At 37.8% G+C, this 23,056-nt stretch overlaps 1 protein-coding gene across 1 annotated transcript in view; it reads right to left on the reverse strand.

The window, feature by feature from the left end:
* The window catches only part of CEMIP2 (cell migration inducing hyaluronidase 2), a 72,141-nt gene that overhangs the window by 31,445 nt on the left and 17,640 nt on the right, over positions 1-23,056 (reverse strand). The window contains exons 5-15 of the mRNA XM_007938449.2: positions 20,603-20,791; positions 18,437-18,606; positions 16,987-17,196; positions 16,454-16,659; positions 16,242-16,311; positions 11,821-11,949; positions 10,720-10,808; positions 6,335-6,466; positions 4,451-4,486; positions 3,645-3,800; positions 278-455 (exon numbers count right to left, since the gene is read on the reverse strand). Coding sequence (XP_007936640.1) covers positions 278-455; positions 3,645-3,800; positions 4,451-4,486; positions 6,335-6,466; positions 10,720-10,808; positions 11,821-11,949; positions 16,242-16,311; positions 16,454-16,659; positions 16,987-17,196; positions 18,437-18,606; positions 20,603-20,791 — 1,565 coding nt within the window. The remainder of the gene's footprint in view (positions 1-277; positions 456-3,644; positions 3,801-4,450; positions 4,487-6,334; positions 6,467-10,719; positions 10,809-11,820; positions 11,950-16,241; positions 16,312-16,453; positions 16,660-16,986; positions 17,197-18,436; positions 18,607-20,602; positions 20,792-23,056) is intronic.

The raw sequence follows: 23,056 nt of genomic DNA on the forward strand, positions 1-23,056 counted from the left end.
GTCCTATTCTCCCTGTGAAACTCTAAAACTGTTGGTATTTTCCCTCTCAAGGTAACACCTGTCAGAAATACTCTGAAGTCATATAGGACTTCGGTTCTCACCTTGAACTCAACAAGACAGAGGCATGGACATACGAGTTCTTTTGCATATCTTTCTCCTCCCAGTCATAAAGACTCAGTGTGATTCCTTTGTTTATTTGTGTGTTTTGTCTTTGGGATGGTGCTATGCCCCTTTTCCCACCACAGACATTATGTGAGTACTATAAGACCATACTTACATGTGGGCCAAACCTCACAAGGGAGATGTTATTCCTGGGGGTTATCTGCCAGGAATTCTTCATGAGGAAGCCAATTGCACTGCTGTACCTGTCTGCAGTTGGCACATATTTTTTGAAAGTGCTCCTGGTAAGATGAATGGGCCCATCATAAATCTGAAATCCTCTAATTGGAAATGTCCTGTCAAAATACAAGACTATATTTAATGCACATGGTCTTGTCACCTTAGCAGGGCTTCATACACTTATTTTCATTTTATAAAGACTATTGAACTGTTAAATATCTCCTATGCACAAAGCACAATTCTAGGCTCTGTGGCTACACTGGTAACCAAGACAAGACAAGATCTCTGCTCTAATGAAACATATACTGTAGTAGGAAAGACAAACAGAAAATCAAAGGATAATTTGAGATACTAGTAAGTGCTGTGAAGACAGTAAGACACAGTAATACAATAATTGGGAAGAGGACGGATAGTATCTTGGATAGAATGGAGGATGGACAGGTGACTTCTCTGCTGAGACATAGAGAGTTAGAAGGAGGTAGGTATGAGAAATCCTGAGCAGAGAGCATTTCAGGCAAGGGGAACAGAAAGTGCAAAGGCCTTGGGTAGAAAAAAGCTTGGGGATTTGAAGGAAGGCCAGCTCAGGCGGAGCAATGTGATGAGTGGACAGAGAGGTGGCCAAGGGCTAAATCATGTAGGGCCTCGTAGGCCATGGTGAGGAATTTGTCTATGATTCTATATGAGATGGGAAATTAGTGGAGCAATGAGTGACATGATCTGCCTTTTTTCCTTTTTCCCCCCAAAAAGACTCTTCTGACTGCCATGAGGAAAACAGATTGTAGTGGAGGATGGAATAAGTGGCAAGATGTATTAGAAGGTACTGTGGTAGCCCTGGTAAGAGCTGACTGTGGCCTGGACCAAGATGGAAGTCGTGGGGACACAGAACAGAGGCAGATCTGAGGTAGGTTTGGAGACAGAGAAAATGATTGCTGAGAAATTGGCTGATAGGATTATTTCAACTGTTTTTGTTGTTGTTGGTTTTTGTTTGTTTGTTTTGAGACAATGAGAAGATGATTACAAGACACAATGAGATAGTTTTGCTTCTTGAAATAACACAGTTAAGACTTTTTGTTTGGTAACTTAAGTACTTCAGTTTTAGTCCCAAAATCTCTAGCAATGAGAACAAAAGATATAAAGACAGCAAAAAATTATATACCTCAAAGAATAAAAGCATAAGTCTTCAAGTTCACCAAGTCTAAGGGGCTAGAGAAATTCATTTAATTCATTTTCTTTCTTTTTGTTCAAACATAAAAATCTTAGCCATAATCATAACCCATCATCCATAATGAATGTACAAAACTTATAATATACTGGATTTGTTAGGTTTCTCTCCTATTACTTTTTAAACAGTATTGCAGAGGATTTCCACAACTGATTAGTTTACAACTTAACAGTGTTTTCAATAAAAGCTTATTTGTTAGCAAGAAAACCAAAAGCCTGGTTAAAATTCTATATATCATGATATATCTCAAAATGGTTCTCCCTTGTACAAAAAGTCAATAAAGATATGGATCCATTTGTCCAATAAGAAATCTTTATTTTAGAAAATTCTCCTCAGCAAAGCAGCAAATAAGCATTGTGAAAGAAAACTGGAGGCTGAAAGAGAACGAAATGAGTGGAACTGAGTTGGCTACCATTTTGGATTAAACTGTGTACCACAAAAAAAATGTACTGTAAATCCTAATCTCTATGTCTCCAGTTATAATCGCATTCGGGAATGGGTTTGTCTTTGTTATGTTAATGAGACAGTATTAGTATAGGGTGTATCCTGAGTCAACCTCTTTTGAGATATAAAAGAGAGTAAACACAAACTAGCAAGCCAAGATGGGGGAAGAGAGATGACAAGCCACAGGAGCATAAGCTCAAAGAGACAAGGACCTTCTTCCAGAGCCAAGAAAGAGAGAAACCCTTCCCTCAGAGGCAGGACACTGAATTTGGACATCCAGCCTAGCCTCTTGAACTATGAGAAAATAAATGTTTGTTAAAGCCACCTACTTGTGATATTTATGTTATAGCAGCACTCCATAACTAAGACAGCTACCATCATACTGCAGCCCATACCACAATACATATTTATCTTTAAAATCGACATGAGGCATGACAGCCACAACAAAATAATGAAAAGCACAGCAGCGAAGCCAACCCAACTGGGTTTGAATACCACCTCAGTCACTCACGAGCTGTGTGACCTTGGACAAGTTACTCATTTGTAAAGCAGGGAAGATGACAGCAGCTAGGTTGGGTTTATGAGGATTAAGTGAATTAATACGTATAGAGTATTTAAACAGGGACTGGTGTCTCATATATATTTAATAAAGTTAGTTACTAAAAATCCATGAAGTTTTTTCCTGGTGGCTTCCATGGTCTGACTGACAGGCTGTCTACATAGAGAGGAGCCTATAAGAAACACTCAGTATTTCAGTGACAGATTGGGAACAGAGTGGAAGAGGAGCCAAGTACAGTGACTCTTTGCCAGAAGCTAGTAAAAGGGCCCCCACACAATGCTAACAATCCATGTTTTCCCCCTTTTCCTGACTGGTCCTAGTCCAATATCCAGAGAGAATATTCCTTTGAGGGGTGGAGAGTTGGTGAATTAAGCCACTGGTGCTGATTTGAGGCCTTCAAGGATACCATTTAGTTTTCTCACAAGTAGAAGAGGACTTTCTCAGAATTAAGGTACAGATTAATTACCTAATAGTTCCCTAAAAGTTTTGAAGAATTTTCTAGTGCTAAGTACTACTTTAATGATTCTGTTGTTTTGATGACAGACAACAAACCAAAAGTCTGCCCCCATCCCCCCGTAACATTTAAAGTGCAGTTAGTTGCACAACCATGGTTAGGTTTTGAGTCAGCTTTGGCATCAATCAACTCTCATTTTCTAGGACTCTTTTTCAGAAGGTAATTTCCTTTTCCAGTGGCTATTTCTGAAAACCAACCTCAGATATTGAGGGAAAACTGACCTAATGTCATAATTATGGTTTGGCAGCTTTCTGCGACTCAAGAAAGAAAGGAAAGAAAAAGAAAATCACCAGCTCATATAAGGTCTTACACAAGGAATGGGAAACAAGATAGGCGCTCCTTGTTATAAAACTGATAATAAAATCTAGGAAGTTGTTAATAATTAATGCTCCAGAATTCTGGGAAGACAATATGCACAATAACAATAGTAGCAACAGAAATAATAACAAAGATAAGGTGGGATAAGAGTCACTGTGGGAAGAATCCATCCAGGATTAATATAGAAATCTCCTTGAGAATGACTTTATTGTTTAAACTTAACATTCCACTGCTAAAGCAGCGCTTACCTGTTCCTTGGTAAAGTCCGAGGCTTATGGTCTATTCCCCCAGTGCCTACATACTTGTTCTGACCACCCTGAAAGCCATAATTTCTGCTCTCGCCGACAAAAAGAGACTCAGACACCTCCTGGCTGGAACCTTCATCACTTGGGAAGCTCCCATCACTGTCAAAATGAGAACAATCTTAGACAAATTTCTCTTAGCAATTTAAGTTTACCCTCCTGTGAAGGTAAGCTATCACTTATAAAGCTAAATACGTTAAAGGAAGGCAGTTGCTTTTCTAATACATAAAATCAAGTCCTTAGAAATTGCTTCTAAACTGTGAAAATACCTCATATAAGTTAATAACTATTTTATGTAAATAAATTTCATTGCATTTTAGGAGCAACACTAATTATTTTAGTCCCAAGCAACAAATTTCCAAATGGGGAGAACAAGCAAGAATTAGATGACAAATATGTTTAAAATTACAGTTATTTGGGAAAAAACAGATAACATAAAAATGTTAATTTTTAAGGACCATTGCTGAAGTAGAACAGCTTCTTAGAAGCTCCCAATTTTTACCCCTCTCTCCTTTTGGCCTTACTTTTATTATGTTTGGTCTAAATCCCAAGCATTTTCTTCTAAGAAAAAGTATGACAGGTCTATCCCTCTGTGAATTTCCAGCTACATTAAAGTTACTACTTGGTATGAATTAACAAAAATATTCTTTTGGCCCTCTAGTGGCATCAGGAAGAGGATACTGATTTTTCTAAATGCTAACAAATATACAACTTTCCTGTGTAAAATAAGTAGTTTTTAAGCAATTACAAACCTGGCAAAGGTCAGTCCTATTCCATTATCTGCAAATCTGTAAGAAAAAAAAGAATGAGGATCATATAAAATTTTACCAAGTCACATAAAAATAGGTGATTCCCTCCATATTTAACTGGCAAAATACCTTAAAGTTTCACTACACAATTACTAAGAGCACAGACTCTGTTGTAGGGTACCTGGCTCAAGTCCCCGCTATTCCAATAGCTATGTGATTGTGGGCAAGTTCCTAAACCTCTTTCTGCCTCAGTTTCCTCATCTATAAATTAGAAGAACAATAGAATCTTCTTTATAGGCTTCTTGAGAACATTGAACATACCAATTTATTTAAAGCATTTAAAACCATGGCTGGCGCATAGTAACCAGTATGGAAACGTTGTTGTTGTTATGTGCCGTCGACTCCGACCCTACTCATAGCAACCCCACCCCTGGCTTTCCAAGGTAGTATCGCTATGGAAGCAGATTACCTCATCTTCCTTCCGAGGAGTGGCTGGTGGGTATGAACCACCAGCCTTCTAATTAGCAGTCAAGTGCCTTAGGTACTATGCTACCAGAGCTCCCATGGAAACATTGTTGTTGTTGTTGTTGTTATTTGCCATCGAGTCGGCCCGACTCATAGCGACCCCTCCTTGGGTTTCCGAGGCAGTATCACTACGGAAGTAGGAATGCCCAACCTTCCTTCCGAGGAGTGGCTGGTGGGTTTGAACCACCAGCCTTCTGGTTAGCAGTCCAGTGCCTTAGGCACTATGCTACCAGAGCTCCTATGGAAACATTAGCTATAATTATTATTACTTAAAAAAAACCTGGTATTCTCTTCAAAAATTATACCTAAGCTATTTCTATAGATTAAACATGATACCAATTTTTTGGATGACACAAGTCAGAGATAATGGTGAAATATCAAATCTTAATGTCAAATGTCAGTGCCAGATAAAATATTTTCAGAATCTTGAGCACCAGCTCTTAGCTCAACATATATCAGACCTCTGCTAATATTACATAAATAGGGAAAAAGTGAGGTGCTTACTGCCTCCAGTCATGCTAAGACATAAGTCAACAGATTTATTAAGGTGGAATTGCACAACTTTTGTTTTGAATGGCAATGGAAGAGCATCAGAAATACTTTAAGGAGTTTCCAAGAATGAGGGAAAAATACCCAAGTAGTTTCAAAATCTTTATTTAGCTCTTTGACATAGTCCACGTTTGTTATGGAAAGTTAAATTCCCAGTTTCTGCTCAATCTCATCAAAAAACTCTCCTGTCACCAGACAAATTCAGTTCCAATAAAAGCACCAGAATGAGACAACTCCAAACATGAGCTGTCTGTTAACTCTAGCATACTTCCTTATTGCCCATAATGTCTGTTGATAATATGATCCAGGATCCAACAACGAACTTTCATTCTACTGTTTCTTTGTTTTTTTCACTATCCTTAAAAATGAGTACATTGGTGTTACCAGGATAAAACCAAAAACCCACCTCTATCGTGTCAAGTCTGACTCGTAACAACCCTACAGGGCAGGGTAGAACTGTCCCAACATGTCCCCAAGGCTGTAAATCTTTATGAAAGCAGACTATCTCATCTTTCTTCCGCAGAGTGGCTGGTGGGTTTGAACCACTGACCTTTTTGGTTAGCACCAAACGCCTTAACCACTGCACCACTAGAGATCCTTGAAGAGGATTGTTGTTGTTGTCATGTGCCGTCGAGCCCGCCCCGACTCATAGCGACCCCTGCTTGGGTTTCCGAGGCAGTATCACTACGGAAGTAGGATTGCCCAACCTTCCTTCCAAGGAGTGGCTGGTGGGTTTGAACCACCAGCCTTCTGGTTAGCATTCAAGTGCTTTAGCCACTATGCTACCAGAGCTCCCTTGAAGAGGATACTCACGCTGAATTCTGAACAAGAATGTCTCCTCCTCTGACCCATGCTCCATGATCATTATTTTTAAAAGCAATGAGTCTGTCAATTAGAGCAGCAACACGTGGCTTTTCAGGGTCTGCATCTTGATGAGGCCGAAACCTTGGGGTTGAAAAAAAGAAAGACTTTCAAAAAAAAAGTAATAAAAAGGTAATGCAAGTTAGCTATTTACATTTGTGAACTTAAAACTCAAGAAGCAGGATTAAGTTTGATCAAAACAAAACCAAAAAAGCAAAAACTCTTATGGGACAATTTCATTATTTATAGTAGAAAATACAAAGGAAAAAGTTACATTTACTTATATATGTCCAGAAAACTGCTTTCATAATCATTTCAGTTATTTTTTTAAAAAAATGTATCTGTAATATAGAATGGACACTAACATTCTAAACACTAACAGCATTAAAAAAAAAAACCTTAGAACAGAAAATCTGGCATGTTTTCACAAATTCTTAAGCAACATGATAGTGACATAAACTTATTGAATAAATTAATCATATATTTCAACACACATATATGTGAACTGGAAAATTATTTGAGTGTGTCCTAGTGAAATGTTCAAGATACAGACAAACAACTGGAGTGATATCTGAAAAATGCTTTAAATTTAAAATCGATTATATTTAACTGACTTATTCATTATAAAGACCATCATTTTATCTTTTCCTTCTCTTCCCTCTAAAACACTTACTTACAAGGACCATAATGAAAAGGTCAAAAGGATTGGTGTTAAAAACTGTCCACCATAAAAACTCAAATAAATAATCCCATAAGGTCATCTTTTAATAAAGATAATTTCTGCCTTAATCTTACAGAGTTAGGGAAAAACACTGGATAGTTTTTTAAAAACCAATTCATCTGGATGAGATTTTCAATCATATCATCAAGACATATTGTCTGAAAAAATGTTACCACCACAGTGGCTGGGATACAGTAGGAGCTCACTAAATGTATCTGATGGGATAAGACGTCATGCAAAGATATAGCACAGAAAACAGCAAGTGTGAAGGTCCTTCTGCATGAGTGAGCTTGGCGTGCTCAAGGAACAAGAAAGCCAACTGGAGAGCAAGTAAGCAGCAAGGGGGAGAGAACAGAGAAGTGGGCAAGCACCAGGCAAAGAAGTGGTTCTTTATTCTAAATGCAATCGGAACTCATTGGAAGTATAGAATCAGGGAAGTAATGTGAGCAGATTCACTGTGTTTTCAAAACCAGTCCCTGGCTGCTGTTTGGCGAATGGACTGTCTAAAAAGACCATTTTGAAGGCTCTGGAATTGTTTCAGGCGATGGTAGTGACAGGGATCGGGGCAGGGGTGGTCAACATAGTGCTATAGACATCCTTAAGTCACACATACAACCCAGCTCTTCTTACCCTCACTAGTTCTGAGCTAAGAGGTACAAAATCTGCCTCTGAGCCATCACTCCCACTTCTGGAATTGTAGTTACTGCCAAACAGCTTTGCAGCCATTACATAATTTTAAACAGATGCAAGAGTTTTAGAAAGGAAACTAGACAATAGTCTTAAAAAAAAAAAAAAAAAAGAAAAGAAAAAAGTGCCACTAAAGCAGCATGTGATTCTCTGCTGTAGCCATCTCATCTTTTTTGAAACTCTCTTGTTTGTTTTGGGGTATGTTGTTGCAGTGTAGTAAATTACTTAGTGTGGCTTTTCTACCCATAAGTCATTGTAAACTCAATGGTGGAATGAGCAACTGAGGAGCTCCTGATTGTAAATGTTATCTGCCTGGGTTATTTCTGTTGGGTGTGGCACAACACAATGTTACGGGAGGCTCACTCTCAGGTTTAGAACTCTGTTGTTATGATTGGTTGGTTTGACCACTCTGCAGAACGCTCTCTGATTGCTGGTTGAGGAAGACGTGCTGCTGAAAGAGACATGCCCTACTGAAAGAGACACATGCTGCTGGGAAAGAGACGCAAGAGACACGCATTGCTGAGTAAGACACCGAGGGACATGCACTGCTGGGGGAGAGACTGTGAGAGACGGCGGGCTGGGGAGAGAGACTGAGCATTTTTCCTGAACTCAAATTGTAGCCTGGTGCTTCCCTAATAAACCTCATAATCTGTGAGTTCTGTGTGGCCACTGCAGCGAATTATCAAACCCAGGAGAGAGGTGGTGGGTGCTTTGGGAGGAACAGTTGGTGAAAGGGCTGGAGGGAGGTAGCATGTCTGGCCTTGCAGTAATAGGCCTTGGGCTATTGATGGTGATTCTGCCTTACTCTTGTGGGGTTCTAAGAGGTCAAAATATGTGGCCTCCTTGCCCTTTTTGCAGTTGTACAGTCCCCAGTTTACAAAAGAGAGCAGTTCCTAAATGTGTCTTTAAGCCAAATGTGTCAGTAGTTGTAACAGGTGCATACAGTTCTTATTTAGACTTATTTTACTGCAACAATTTAAAAGCTATGCATGCATCAAGTGAAGGTGACTGTGATGAAGGATTTGTTGTGATCAATCATTTTAAAGTTAAAGCAAATTTAAGTAAAGGGCAAGGACAAATTCTCCATAAGTTGAACACTCATGACCCAGGAACTTACTGTATTTCCATTCTTTCTCTTGGTGTGTAGAAAATAGTTTATTTTCCCAATGTTTTGTCATCATCTATGGGATTTCAGCACACTGCCCAACCTTCCCTTAGTTCTTTTTGCTTTAGGAAGGTTGGGCAATCTACTTCCATAGTGATACTGCCTCAGAAACCCAAGGACACTATGAGTCAGGTCCGACTCGATGGCACATAACAACAGCAGCATGCTAAATGAGAATGATAGTACTTCACTCTCTTATATGGAATCTTCCAATCTCAAACCAAGATTTTTTGGGGGAATTTAAGTTCCTATTGTAGGATTCCTCTGTAATTTCACATCTTGAAGACACAAGAGAAGGCTCATCTAATGAACTACTGAGTTAATTTGCCCTTTGATGAACCATTTGGGTATCTTCTGAATATAGCCTGATGTGTAATTCATGGTTGGGTTTATTACTCATTTATGTTAGTTTTATCATTTTACTCACATGTGGATTGCCTGAATACATGTGGGCACAGTATATATATTACTTTACATAAAATTAACATATTAGCCAGCTATTCCAATGCCTTATTACTCTTCTTTTATAATTAGTTCTTCTCAATAACAACTTCCAAGTGGAATCTGATTCCTTCTCAATACGTATGCATTTGTAAACTAGTAAGAGAATGAATGGAGAGTAAAGTGTAACATTACCCTAATATCATGTTTATGCACCTACTAAAAAACATAAGCTATTATGGGTAAATTGTTTTATTGCTTAATTTATCAAGTCTAATTAAAATATCAATGGGTTTTTAAATATATTTACTCCTCCATTCATTCATTATTTTTTAAATGTCCTCATTTTTCAGCTTTTCAACAGTTATCCGATCATTGCTTTAACACATTTCAGACTCAAGTTGACCTTTAAGTGATCCTGATGAGCAATTTTATTAAGTATACTTTCCCAGTTTTCTCTTGACCTTATACTTTGTCACAAGGATCCTGCCTCACACTTAAGTCAGACTCACTGACCTACAATGTAATTCCTAATTTATCCTTTTATGAACAGCTGGGTCTGGTGTTCTTTTCTTAAATGACTATCAGTAGAATCTATTAAATCTAGCACCCTCTGAACTCTGGAGGCTCGTCAATCAACTTGATATATGGAAAAATGGCATGGGTATAGTGAATACTGACTATATTGTAAAGTTTGTTATGCTTTCCAGAAATCCCATTTTCCACCTGAGACATTTTGCTTATTTTGGCTCACACAGAGAATGTAAGAGACTTTTGCTGATATGCTGATCTATTTCCCAACTACATTTTGTGGTTATAAAGGAGAGTAACATAGAGTCTTGGTATGATGTGCATCTCAGACTACAAACCACAGAAACAGAACCAGCTTGATCATCAAGTTTGGGACCTTCATCTGAAACAGATTTAATACAGTGTTCCACTTTGACCACTAAGAATTAATTCTATGTGCTCTGGCTTTCAGGGATTAGACTAAAACATGATCTTAGTGTGACTTGTTATTCAATGAGTCATATTCTATTTTTGGCCAAATTTAGGCTCTTTTTCCACAGCTCTCTCTTCTTTTTCTCTCTTTCCACCACTCTCTCTAATATCAGTTTAAAACTGAAAAAGAAGAAAAGCTCAGTGTCCTCTTTGGCATTTCAATAAGATAAAAGCCCAGGCACAGGCCCTACAACAGCAGAATATTCTTCTAAAACCCTCCTAAAAACTTTCAAAGCTTCCTTTCAAATGTATTACCCCAGAAAGAACAGCTTTTGCTTTGGCAAGATATGCCTCGAATGTGATTTAAAAGGACAAGTTTACCTTGCACTGTTATCCAAACAGAGGTATTCTCTTGGGTCAGCATCATTAGCATGGGTTGTTTTGACACCTTTGTCAATAAATAAGCCAGCCTGAAAAATACAATTATGTACTGAAATGAACATGAATCTCAATTTACATCTACATATAAAATGATTCATGGAAGTAAGTTTTAGCTTTGTGCTTCTACCAAAAAAAAAAGTGAAAGGAATAAACAGCAAAGCAAAGGTACTGGGAAAATGGCTACTTTCCTGGATATTGTTCTAATTTTACTTATTCCACCACTCAATAGATACGTATTTAGTACCCATATTGTGGAAACCACCAAGTACTAGACATTAATAAGAAAAACATGGTTCTTGCTTTTACTGATACTTGAACTAGGAGGAAGAGATACAATTCAATAATTATAATCCAATATGATAAGCATATGATAAAGAATACATGATGCTTTGGAAATATGTAAGAAAGATACCTATGTGAGACCTTTTTTGTGGTTGAGGGAAAAAGATTCAAGATCTCTCCTAAAGGAAGTGACCTCCTAAAGCTGATACCTAAAGGGTAGAGAGGAATTAACCACACTAAGGAATGGGTAGAGGACACAAGGCATGAAAACAGCTGAAGAGCCCAGAGAAAAGTATTCAACAAAATCATTTGTACAAAAACCTGGAGTTGAGAGAGAATGGCACACCTGAGCAGGAAAAAAATCTTAGATGGCCCAACAAGAATGGACGGAGGAAGGAAAAGTAAGGAATGAAACTAAAGAGGAGCAAATGTCAGATTGTATGGTGTTGATAAGCTGTAAGAGTCAGGACCATGGGGTCTTTACTATAGACAATATAACCAACTGCATTTTTAGACAAAACTCTACAGCTGTACCATGGATAACGGGATGGATAATGGAAAGTGGTAAAAGTAGAGTTAGGAGATGAGGTAGTAAGCAGATTGCTGCATAATTCAGAAGGTGTCTGCTTTTCTTAAACACAAATTATTTTCCTTCATGGTAAGTTCTACCAAAACCTGACATTTCTCAGTTGTCATTATAATAGTTCATCCTTTATCCTGTAAATGGGACACAGCAATTACTAAAACGCAGAAGCCTACCTTAAAACTTGAATGGACTCTGTTGTTATAAAATACACCTAGTGGTGTAAGTTCTGGTTTTGCTAAGAGCTGCAATCCGCTGGATTCTCCAGTAGGTTCCTTGTGGAATAAATACCATATGCCAGCATCCTATAATTGAAAGGGTAAGATCATTAGGAATCTTAATTTATAGATCCACTCCATGAAACAATCCTTACAAACTTGTTGCTGAATTCACAATCAGGTCTAATCTCTTTGACATTAATTTTTCATTGTTTCAGGTTAAGAATCTGTATAAAAAGTTGTGTATACATCTGGCATATTCCAAGCAGTTATATCCTGCCCTCTTCTATTTTTTATGAAAAGCAAATTTCCTAAAGGATTAGAGAAAAGAGAGAAATAACTGACTAGTATCAAAATTTACTTTGAAAATAAACTTCCCATCATTAGTTTCTTGAAAAAGTTATGCAGAAGTTAGAAACAAACAGGCCTTCAATATAACCAGGATAGCACAGCCTTTAAGTAAAATGGTTTTTTCTGTTTACCTCAAAACTGATCAAGAGATGAGTCATGCCTATTAAACAACTATTCCACGGACATGCAGAGATCACTGACTTCTTTCAAACAACTCCAATGCCTTTCCTGTCCTGAGGCAAATTTTTGCCAAAGGAAAAAAATCACCACATGCATGAATCAGGATGCTGTCTCAGTCTGGATCTTGCCTGTTCATTTTCAGTGTTACCGACCTTAATGGGAGCAGTAGAAAAGTTGAAAAAGTTCTGGCACTCAAAATGAGATGTTGAAAATGGAAATAAATTTTCTAAATTCCTGGCAATTTTTTATTTTAAATTTAATTAAAACTCAGCTCAATGAGAAGGGAAACTTCACATTATGCAACTTTCATTAGACAGGTTACAACTTACGTACACAGTGGAAAAAGACAGCCTTATAATTGGCAAACGTCTATTTAGTGCCCAATACGTATCAATTAGAAGGAGCTTTGGTGGCTCAGAGCCTAAGGCACTTGACTGCTAACCAAGAGGTTTGCAGTTCAAATCCACCATTAGCTCCACAGAAGGAAGATGGAGCAATCTACTTCCGTAAAGATTTACCACCTCGGAAATCCAATGGGAGTCACTATGAGTCAGAATTGACTCAATGGCAATAAGTTTGGTTTGGGTTGGTATGTATCAGCTGGAGGCCTTAAGGGATACAAATGGTTAACAAGAAGTTAGAGGTTTGAGTCTATCCAGAGGCACCTCAGAAGAAAGGCCTGGTGATCCAATTCCAAAAAATTAGCCATTGAAAAGCCTATGGAGTACAGTTCTACTGACACACGAGGAGTCACCATGAGTCTGAAACAACCTGACAGCACCTGGTACTGACTGATGTGCAGATCCACAGTAAGGCATTCTCAACAAATTCACAATCTCATGGGAAAGACACAGCTAGGAGTCAGATTCCCCTTGATGGCAGTTGAGTTTGAGCATACTAAAATATAATATATGTAATAAAAATTATTCATTACACATATAAGAAAGAGCCTTGGTGGTGTAATGATTAAATGCTTGACTGCTGACCAAAGGTTAGCAGTTCAAACCCATCAGTGGCTCTGCAGGAGAAAAGGCCTGGCTGTCTGCTCCTATAAAGATTATTATTGTTATGTGTTATTGAGTCCATTCCAACTCATAGCAACCCCATGCGAAAGAATGGAACTGCCCCACGGGGTTTCCTACACTATATTCTTTATGAGCAGATCACCAGGTATTTCCCCCCATGAAGTAGCTGTGGTTTCAAACTGTCAATCTTTGACTTAGCAGCCATGCACTTAAGCACTATGCCACCAGGGCTTCCCATAAAGATTACAGCCTAGGAAACCGTCTGGGGCAGTTCTACTCTATGCTGTTGGGTTGCTATGAGTTGGAATCGACTTGCAGCACACAACAACATATATGGTAGTGCAAACAGTTAAATGTTCGACTATGAGCCAAAAGTCTGGCAGTTCAAACACACACAGAGGCACCTCAAAAGGCCTGGCGACCTGCTTCTGAAATGTCACAGCCTTGAAAACCCTATGAAGCAATTGTACTCTGCACACATGGGGTCTCCTCCATGAGCTGGAATTGAGTATACAGTAACTAACGACCACAATAAGTACTATAATAGTTGTAATGAATCAAGTCCTTTGAAAATATGAAAAAGAAATGAATTGTGGAAAGCATATATACCTACATGTTTAAATGCATGTGGTATTTTAACATTTTTCTATTATGAAAGTATACAGATCAATCTTAATAACAAATTATTCTAAACAATATGTTTGCCATCTCAACTCTTCAAGGTACAAAACAGACAACAGAATGGAAGAACACGTGGAGGTTGACAAGAAGGGTAAGTACCACAGCCCTGGAAACCAAGGGCAGAGAGAATCCTCCCAGAATGGGATGGAGTTTGGGGATTAGGGGTTGGTGGGGAGTGTGGGAGTAGCAGCTGTTTCCTGTTAACACACTACTGTGTCAAAACAAGTCAAGGGAGCTTTGTAAAAGGCAGTGGAAAGGTACAATGAAGAAAGGGTTTGATTTACTTTGGGAGCAAAAATGCCTGTCAAAATATTAACTTTACTGGAATGGTTTTTACAGAGAGAAAAGAAAGAAATAGCTCTTAAAATGAAAAAGAAGAACATAACAAGATGAGAAAGGTAGAGAGACCTGCTTTCTTTTTTTCTCACAAGTAAACCAGGAGCCTCAATATGGGTACTTGCAACCTTGCCTTACACTTTCTGTGAACTATTTGCAATTTGCTTTGGTCTTCAACCCAGAACTTTTGAAAACAGCTGAAAGAAACCCCTGCTCTGGCTGCTCACTTGTGGATTAGAAAATGATACTGTTTAACAGACAGTATTACCAATCCTTTGGCTCATCTCTACCAAAAAATTCATCTTCCAGTGCACCCTCTGAGCATGAACCTCCTACGTGCTCAACAGTGTTTGAGGAACAATGAATGAATGAAAATCCGACTTGATTAAATGTCCAGGTCTCTGCCTTGTCCAATAAGAATCTTTCAGTGGCAGAGACCTTCAGTTGATGTTTTACTGTATTTAAGGAAAGTCACAGATGTAAGTTCAACCATCCTTCCAACCAATGATGCCTATATTCTAGTCACCTCAAATACTCCTTTTGACTAATCCTCTACTTCATCCTAGGAAACAATGGTTGTGATGCACAAGTACAAATGGATATTTAGGTATCACTGCAAAGCTGATCTTTCTGAACTGTAGTTTTCAACAGATATAATCTTAGTTATGTAATATCTCAAAGTTGACTTTCTATTACTAATTGCTGTTGTTGTTGTTGTTATGTGCCGTCGAGTCGGCCCCGACTCATAGCGACCCCTCCTTGGGTTTCCGAGGCAGTATCACTACGGAAGTAGGATTGCCCAACCTTCCTTCCGGGGAGTGGCTGGTGGATTTGAACCGCCAGCCTTCTGGTTAGCAGTCAAGTGCTTTAGCCACTATGCTACCAGAGCTCCTCTATTACTAATTAGCAGTTTTAAATCACATTAATATTAAAAGTAGGTTTCTCCATGCTTATCTGGGGGATATTACTGCCATCCCAAAATAGCTCATTTATCCCCTTAAATTATCCTTGTGTGTTTGTGTATGTGAGTGAGTCTTAAATGATTCAAGGCACATAGTGACACAGAAGGTTAAGTGCTCTACTACCAGGTGAAAGGTTGGCAGTTCAAACCCACTCAGAGGTTCTGTGGAAGACATAGCTGGTGATCTGCTTCCAAAAGGTCACAGCACTGAAAACTCTATGGTGCTGTTGTCCTCAGTATACATGGGTCACCATGAGTCAGAATTAACTTGATAGCAACAAACAACAAGAAGTAGAGCTTAGCTGCTGAACCAAGGAAGCTGCTGAACCAAGGAGATGAAATTCCCAAGTGGATATGATCCCTGCATTTAACAAAAGGATGTGCATGCCTCTTGACCAACTGTCACTGTTTTACTGAATAATCCATTTACATAAAGAAAAGCTAAAGCTTTCTTTGTTCACCAACTGCAGAAAATGAAATACCTAGCTATTCAGCCACAAATGACTTAAATATGAGAAGCCTGAAATACTGTACATAACACACCTAAATTCCACTTTGGAGATGATATGATAACCATGGAGATTAATCTACACCTTCTCTTCCATTTGATATCTATCTTACTATACTCACAGATACCAATTCATACAAATGATTTATAAGAAATAAAAGAACCATCCCGACCATATCCTTTTCTCAGCTAAATAAGCAGTATCAGAAAACAATGTCATGCTCGAGTTGCACTGGCACACAACACTGAAGACATCATTACATTCCATCCATATAAATCATTTATTTATAACCATGAATGATACAAAAAAATCTGAAAACATTTTAATCTTATTTACCTGTGAGCCAGCAGCTGCATTATTGATCAGATTATTGTTGGGATGAGCAATCCAGAAAGTTGAAACCGCCCTGCAAAGCATTTTTTAAAGGTGATTTAAATATTATTCATGAAAAAATCCTGCCCACTATAAAGGTCCCCTACAATGTCTTCCCCAAACATATAAAGCCTTGACTATCACACAGGACTTTTTTCTCTCTGCCAAGTACTCACATACAGTCAGTGGCAGGCACAGGGATGTAATTCCCAAATACTTTATCGCGTATGGTGATACACATGGAGTTATTCCTGTCGGTGGGGAGAAGAGTGCCAGGCTTGGTGAGGAGTCCAAGATTGTGGAACAAAGTATTTCTTTGTTCAATACCATCTTCCAAAAAGAAACAATGACCCAGTGTGTCAAATCCAATGGTGTCTTTTATCTGCAGAAACACAAGTATATAATGTCTTGGTAACAAGATTGATTGTGATTTACGTGACAAGTGCTATTCAGTGGAGCATGCTCAATACAAACGCAAAAAGTAGTTTTAATCTTAGCAGATGGAGCAAAGTCAAATGTCATGATTTATTTATCTCTTAAGAGGATAATTTTAGGGGCTAAAAAAGAGTGGAATTCTCAGCAAAAGTGGGAGAGAGTAAAGCATGTGGTAAAGCAGTTTTTTCATATAAAAATTGAGAAGTTAGGAGAATTAAGGAGAGTCACCTATTTCAATGATGTGTGTCAGTCAATACACTGTGAGGCTACCTACCAGTAAGCCGTTAGTCCCGTGCACAGTGATGCATCTTGAGAAGCTGTGATGAATAGACAGGCCATCCACAAACGTGCTGTGTCTGTACCCTCCTTTATAATCCACATCGCCACACAGGTGAAAATGCACAGGATACCGCCCCAGGTGCTGCTGGCCCATGTATTTCAATTCCACGTAAGAGAGATGGACTGAAGTAAAATTTTTCTTTATCTATAAAACATGGTAACAGGGATCAAACTGATAGTTTCCAGGAAAAGGAAGTAGCAAAAAATATTTTAAATGAAAACTTAGATACATATGTATGTTTTATGAACATCTGAAGAAGGATACGTGTTAAAAACATTTCTTTCTTTGGAATGCTGTTTTCGTGGACCCCAGATAATAATTTAGCAAATATTTTAACAATTTCACTTGATACAGTAAGTATTTTAAAAGTCATAAAAATAGCCTCCAACTAGGAATAAAAGGAAATACAACTGGGAAAACCACCAATTATTTCTGTATATGTGCTTTGATTTGCTCAAATAGTTTGATCATTTCTGTTGTTGTTGTTGTTGTTATGTGCCATCGAGTTGGACCCTACTCACAGCGACCCCTCCTTGGGTTGCCGAAGCAGTATTACTATGGAAGTAGATTGCCCCATCTTCCTTCTGAGGAGTGGCTGGTGGATTTGAACCACCAGTCTTCTGGTTAGTAGTCAAATGCCCACCTTTTATTTCACTTCTATATCCTCCACCATAGTTTGATAGCTATTCTAAATGCTTCCTCAATGTTTCCGTTGGTACATAATCTTGTTTGCTTGTATTTTTTAATTCCCTTTGTGATCCCAAGGTTAAGCACGTTTAATATTTTTACTATGGGATTTTCAATCATACTACTAGAAGCAAAGGAATAACACTGACCAACATTTCAGAAATTAGTGCAAGAAAAAATGTTGCTAAAAACCATGCCTATTCAACATAGAAAAAAATCTTTTAAAACACATGCAGGCACCATGCAGCCCTGGAGTTTAACAGGTTGGTACACACAGCACCACTTACCATATAGTAAATGCACAATCCATATTTGTTGAATAATAGAAACAAAAATCTGCATATGAAAACACTTTTACAGAAAAAATAGTTTGTATGTGCCTATTCATGAATACCCTCAAATAATTATTTCCGATACTGCATACATGAATACGAGAAATCTCCACCTTTTCTTCTGGCTCTTCCCAATGCACTGATTTAATCTTAGGATTCTTAAATCTTTACCATTCTTAACTGTTTAAAGAGAGGACCAGGTCAACTAAAGTAAGATACAACTTTTCCTTTTAATTATCTAAAATCGCCCCATTATCATCTGGATAGAGAAATAAAATAAAATTTCTTTGTTATATCTATATACATCTCTTTCTAAAACTGGAATGCTTCTTTAAGCATGTATTTAACAACTGGATTCTACATACCATGACATGTCCCCCAAAAGTATCAAAATCAAAGAACTGGCACTGGTTTTCAGCATAACAGGAGTCCTCCATTTCTCCTCGGATTACAACATTCCGGGTAAGAATTCCAACCTCGGCTCTCATGTCAACACCATCTACAATCTCTCCCATGTGTAGGAACTGAGGTGTTTCTGGTTGAATAAAGCACATTAGAACAAAGAAAATGTGAAATATTTTACTTTACTAAAGACATTCCTCTTCATTATATAACTCCCTCAAGACTTAATCAAGAGTTTGTCTTCTTTTAGTACCATTCTCAAAGAAGCCCTGGTAGTATGGTGCTTAAAATGCTAGGCTGCTAACCCGAAGGTCAGTGGTTTGAACCCATCAGCCACTCTACAGGAGAAAGATGCTACACCCTGCTTCCATGAAGAATAGAGTCTTGAAAACTCTATGAGGCAGTTTTACTTTGTCCTATAGGGTCACTATGAGTTGGACTCCACTTGACAGCAATGGGTTTGGAATTTGGATTTAGTGCTATTCTCCAAAACCTCAGAATCACAGAACATTAGGGAGCAGGAATTTTAAAGAGTATCTACCCAGCCGCCCATCTGACACGTGAATCCTCACTAATTGTCTGTCAATGCTGGCACCCAGGCACTGACAGAATTTGTGCCTCCCTGAAGGAGCTCAGCCCTTTCTTGGACACCACTAATAATCTGATATCTGCCTAATAAGCCAGACCCTATTAGCTCCTGTCCATGTGTGCTTATTCTACTTCCCTGAGGGCATAAGAAGACTCAAATGCATGGTAAATATAGAAAGACAAATAGAAGGCTTTGTAGATGTTGACAGCAGGGCCTCAAGTTGTTTTTGCTTCTACTACAATATTAAAGTAATCTGCATTTGGACATCGGCAATACACAAGTTCTTATCTTTTCTGTCCCAACTCTTCTTAATTTAATATATTATGCATTCTTTCAAATTCCCCCTTTAATTGGAAGTTTAGAAACATTTTAATGAGCTTTTCTCCTATGCTTATGCTATAAACTCAGAAAGGAAAAATACAAATAAATCAAAGGAACAAAGATCCTGAAGGCTCGTCGTTATCATGTCGACTTGTTAACAAGAGTGGGAACTTCCAAAAAGAATTAATGCCAGATGGTATTATAATTTTTTTTCTTATGCCCAGTATTATTGGGAAGGAAAAGTACAACACTAAATAAAACACAGAGATAAAGTGTCAAGTAAATTGTCCTGTTTTTTTTGAAGCTGAAAATTTTCCCTTTCACTTCAATGCTCTAAATTACCCATCAAGTGAACACTTACTGCATAGTAACCGTAAACTCTTTTGGTTCTAGCTCCTAAATGTATAACCCCAAGTACAGAAGCAAGAAAAGGAATATAAAGAGTGAAATGCACAGTGAATCCCTTAATTGAGGTAATACACAGACAGGCTTTGCCTAGTGCCAGACTCAGAGTAACGGCCTAGTAAACAATGATTTCTAAACCCAGTGTTCAGCACAGAAACTCACTGTGCACTGCTCTCCCCTAAAAACATATTTTTCAACATTAGGATAGGAAATGTAGCTTTATGGAATATATTTTTGGTTGCATTTTAAGTATTAGTAAGATTTGGTTTTTGCCAAGCAAGTAGGTACTCGAAAGCCATAGAACTTTTTGGATGAAGAAGACTCCTTTAAAAAGTGGACCTAACTGATAGTTGGTTTATTATTATTTGATAGTGAAAGATTAATAAGTAAGAAGCTGGAAAGGACCTTGGACAATTAGTCCATCAAGTCCCATCCTTTTTTTTTTTTTTTTTTTTGCCTTTAAATAATAAAGAAACTGAGGTAGAGAAACAATCATTAACAGCTAAACAGTTGCTCAGCAACTATTTTTACCTAATATCCTCTAGAATGTAGAGTTCAATGAACTCTCTGCTAAGATCGTCAATATTAAGTTGATGGCCAAACATCATTAACAGCTAAACAGTTGCTCAGCAACTATTTTTACCTAATATCCTCTAGAATGTAGAGTTCAATGAACTCTCTGCTAAGATCGTCAATATTAAGTTGATGGCAAAGGTTTTGAGGATGATGATGCTCTGAGGGTAGGGCGTGTTCCAAGAATAAAATCCAGAGAAAAGAGTGTGCATTTCCAGAGAAGCACATGGGAGTCTGATACCTTTGATTTTGACCTGAAAACGGCCACACTCAGGACAGGGGATAAGAGTGAACTCCTCGGCTTGGTACATAGAGTAGTCTGTGCTTGCGACCACAATCTGGTCTCCCGGTTTCCAGCTGCTAACATCATCCAGCAAATGAAGCATCACTCCATCCACAACTTCTACTCGGAAGCCTGAAAGAGAAACGCCTAAACCAAAAAAAAAAAAAAGAAAATGATGCATCAGCAGGAATTGTTCTTCATCTAACATCAAACCCCTTACTTAGTCACAAATCAAGTGAAGATAAACACAATTCAGCAAAACTGTACTAATGCAAATCATGGGCCAGTCATTAGTAGATACTAATGATAAAAGGATGAAAATAAACCTCCCTACCCTCATGAGGAGAGGGAACCTCTAGCATATGGGATATAAGATATCACTCTAGTGAACCATTCTTTGATAATTTTGAGCCAGCTGTCCTGAGAAAACCTGACCTCAGCAAGTTTGGCATTCTGTTCTTTTTAGATTGTGATCTATCCTACTTTTGTTTCTACGAAAGCACACACGTACAAAAAAAAAAATCAAGTGATTTTATACTATGCTTATTGCATCCAGATACTAAAATCTAGAATGGGTTTTGTCTAAAAATTAATAGGAATAATTCTCATAATAATAATAATTAATAGCTGTGAGAGTTTACACACATAATGATGTCTCTTCCTTAAGACAATGTTGAAAGAAACTACTATTTCCATCAAAGATGAGGAAACCAAAGCTTAGAGAGGTGGGATAGCAACTAAAAAAAGAGCCAGAACTGAATGTTAATCTAATTCTAGAACTCAATTTCTTAACCTCTGTGATACTGCTTTCCCAAAATAGGCAGGTTATAAACAAAGATAATCAAAAACTGCACGGTACCAAAAATAATTACTATCCAAAATTTTAGATTTTGATGAAAAATATTCCCCTAAAAAAGAGTAATCAAGAAACTTCAATTTTTCCATATGATAATTCCATAATGTTTGAAAGAAAAAGATGACTACTAGGTAAAGAAGTTTTGACTTAAAAGAGTATTACAATTGTGTCTTTAAAAAGCAAATTGGTCTCACTGAATTGTATACATGAAAAGTGTTGAATTGGAGAATGTTGTTTTCTATATTTTCACAACAATAAAAAAAAAAAAATTTAAGTAAAAGCAAGTGGTTAGATGAGGATGATATGTACCATTCAATAATTTCTCTCTTTTTCCGGTTTAGGGGGAAAAAAAAAAAAATCCTGCCCAATATTATCTCTTACTTCATGATCAAAGCAGAAATGAGAAAGGAAGGAAGTTCATCCTCTCTGCTTCCTGGGAAGAATTTCTATCTCTTCCAGAAAGTAGGAGTCAGTGAGAACATGGGACACAAACAATATCCTATGATAGATAGCCAGAATTTATTTTCTTTCAGAAATGAGTAGTTATCAGTAAACTGGAAAATAAAACATTTCCCATAAAGGAAATGTTGACTCAAAGTCAGTAATTATGCTCTGCCTGGAATCTTACTTGAAGATCCAAGACCACTAACCTATCCATACAGGACCTACCTCCTGCTTGGAAATGCTTTCCATTCGTCTGTGGTGTTTGCCAGAAGCAACCATGGTGTAGAAGAAAGAACACTGGTCTTGGAATCAGAAAACCAGGCTTGCCCCCCACTTCCTCAATAAAATATATACCACTGCCTCACCCCAAACTCAGAAGATCACTTGGAGGCAACATGAGAAAGGCCATCTTGCTCACCAGGAGCTCTACTTATTCATTTGTTCAAAAGTGAAAGATTTTCTCTCTTAATCACAGTGATATACAAACACCCTATTATAACCCAAGCAAGCCATGTTTGCATCATTGTTAAAATATCTAAACATTTACTGAGTGATTTCTGTATGTATTGTCTGAAAATCTCATTCTTCAAATATGATGCTTGTAGCAGCCTTCTATGGTAGTTTTTTGTTTGCTTGTTTTATATACTCACTTTTTAGATGAACTGAGGTTTAGGAAGTTAAAGTCACATGCCCACAATTACATGTTCAGTCAAAGAGCTAGGCTATAAACCCTGGATCCATGTTAATACACACTTTGCTACACTGCTGCCTGAAAGAGGTATCACTAAAGTTTTCTGAATAAATTACACACGCATCTCTTGGTTAATCATGCTACACTATTCTTGGTATAATATTTGGATGGAAAAGAAAAGTGGTGGGCAAGCACAGTTGAGGGTTATAAATTCACTTCTCAACCCACAGAATCTGGCAGGAAAGTAGGTAAATGAAAAACTCTACAATGAACATCCTAAAGCGGAAAAAAAAAAAAATCAAAAGTATCCTAAACACTCAGTGTTAAGCATTATCCAAACAAATTATAGTTTTCCTGTAAGGTAGATTACCATAAACAAAATACATTGAGGAAGAAAATTTAAAGACATAAGATAGGTTTG

This window comes from Orycteropus afer, unplaced genomic scaffold (assembly GCF_000298275.1).
Source record: "Orycteropus afer afer isolate SDZICR_OR568_19922 unplaced genomic scaffold, OryAfe1.0 scaffold00005, whole genome shotgun sequence".
Lineage (NCBI taxonomy): Eukaryota > Metazoa > Chordata > Mammalia > Tubulidentata > Orycteropodidae > Orycteropus > Orycteropus afer.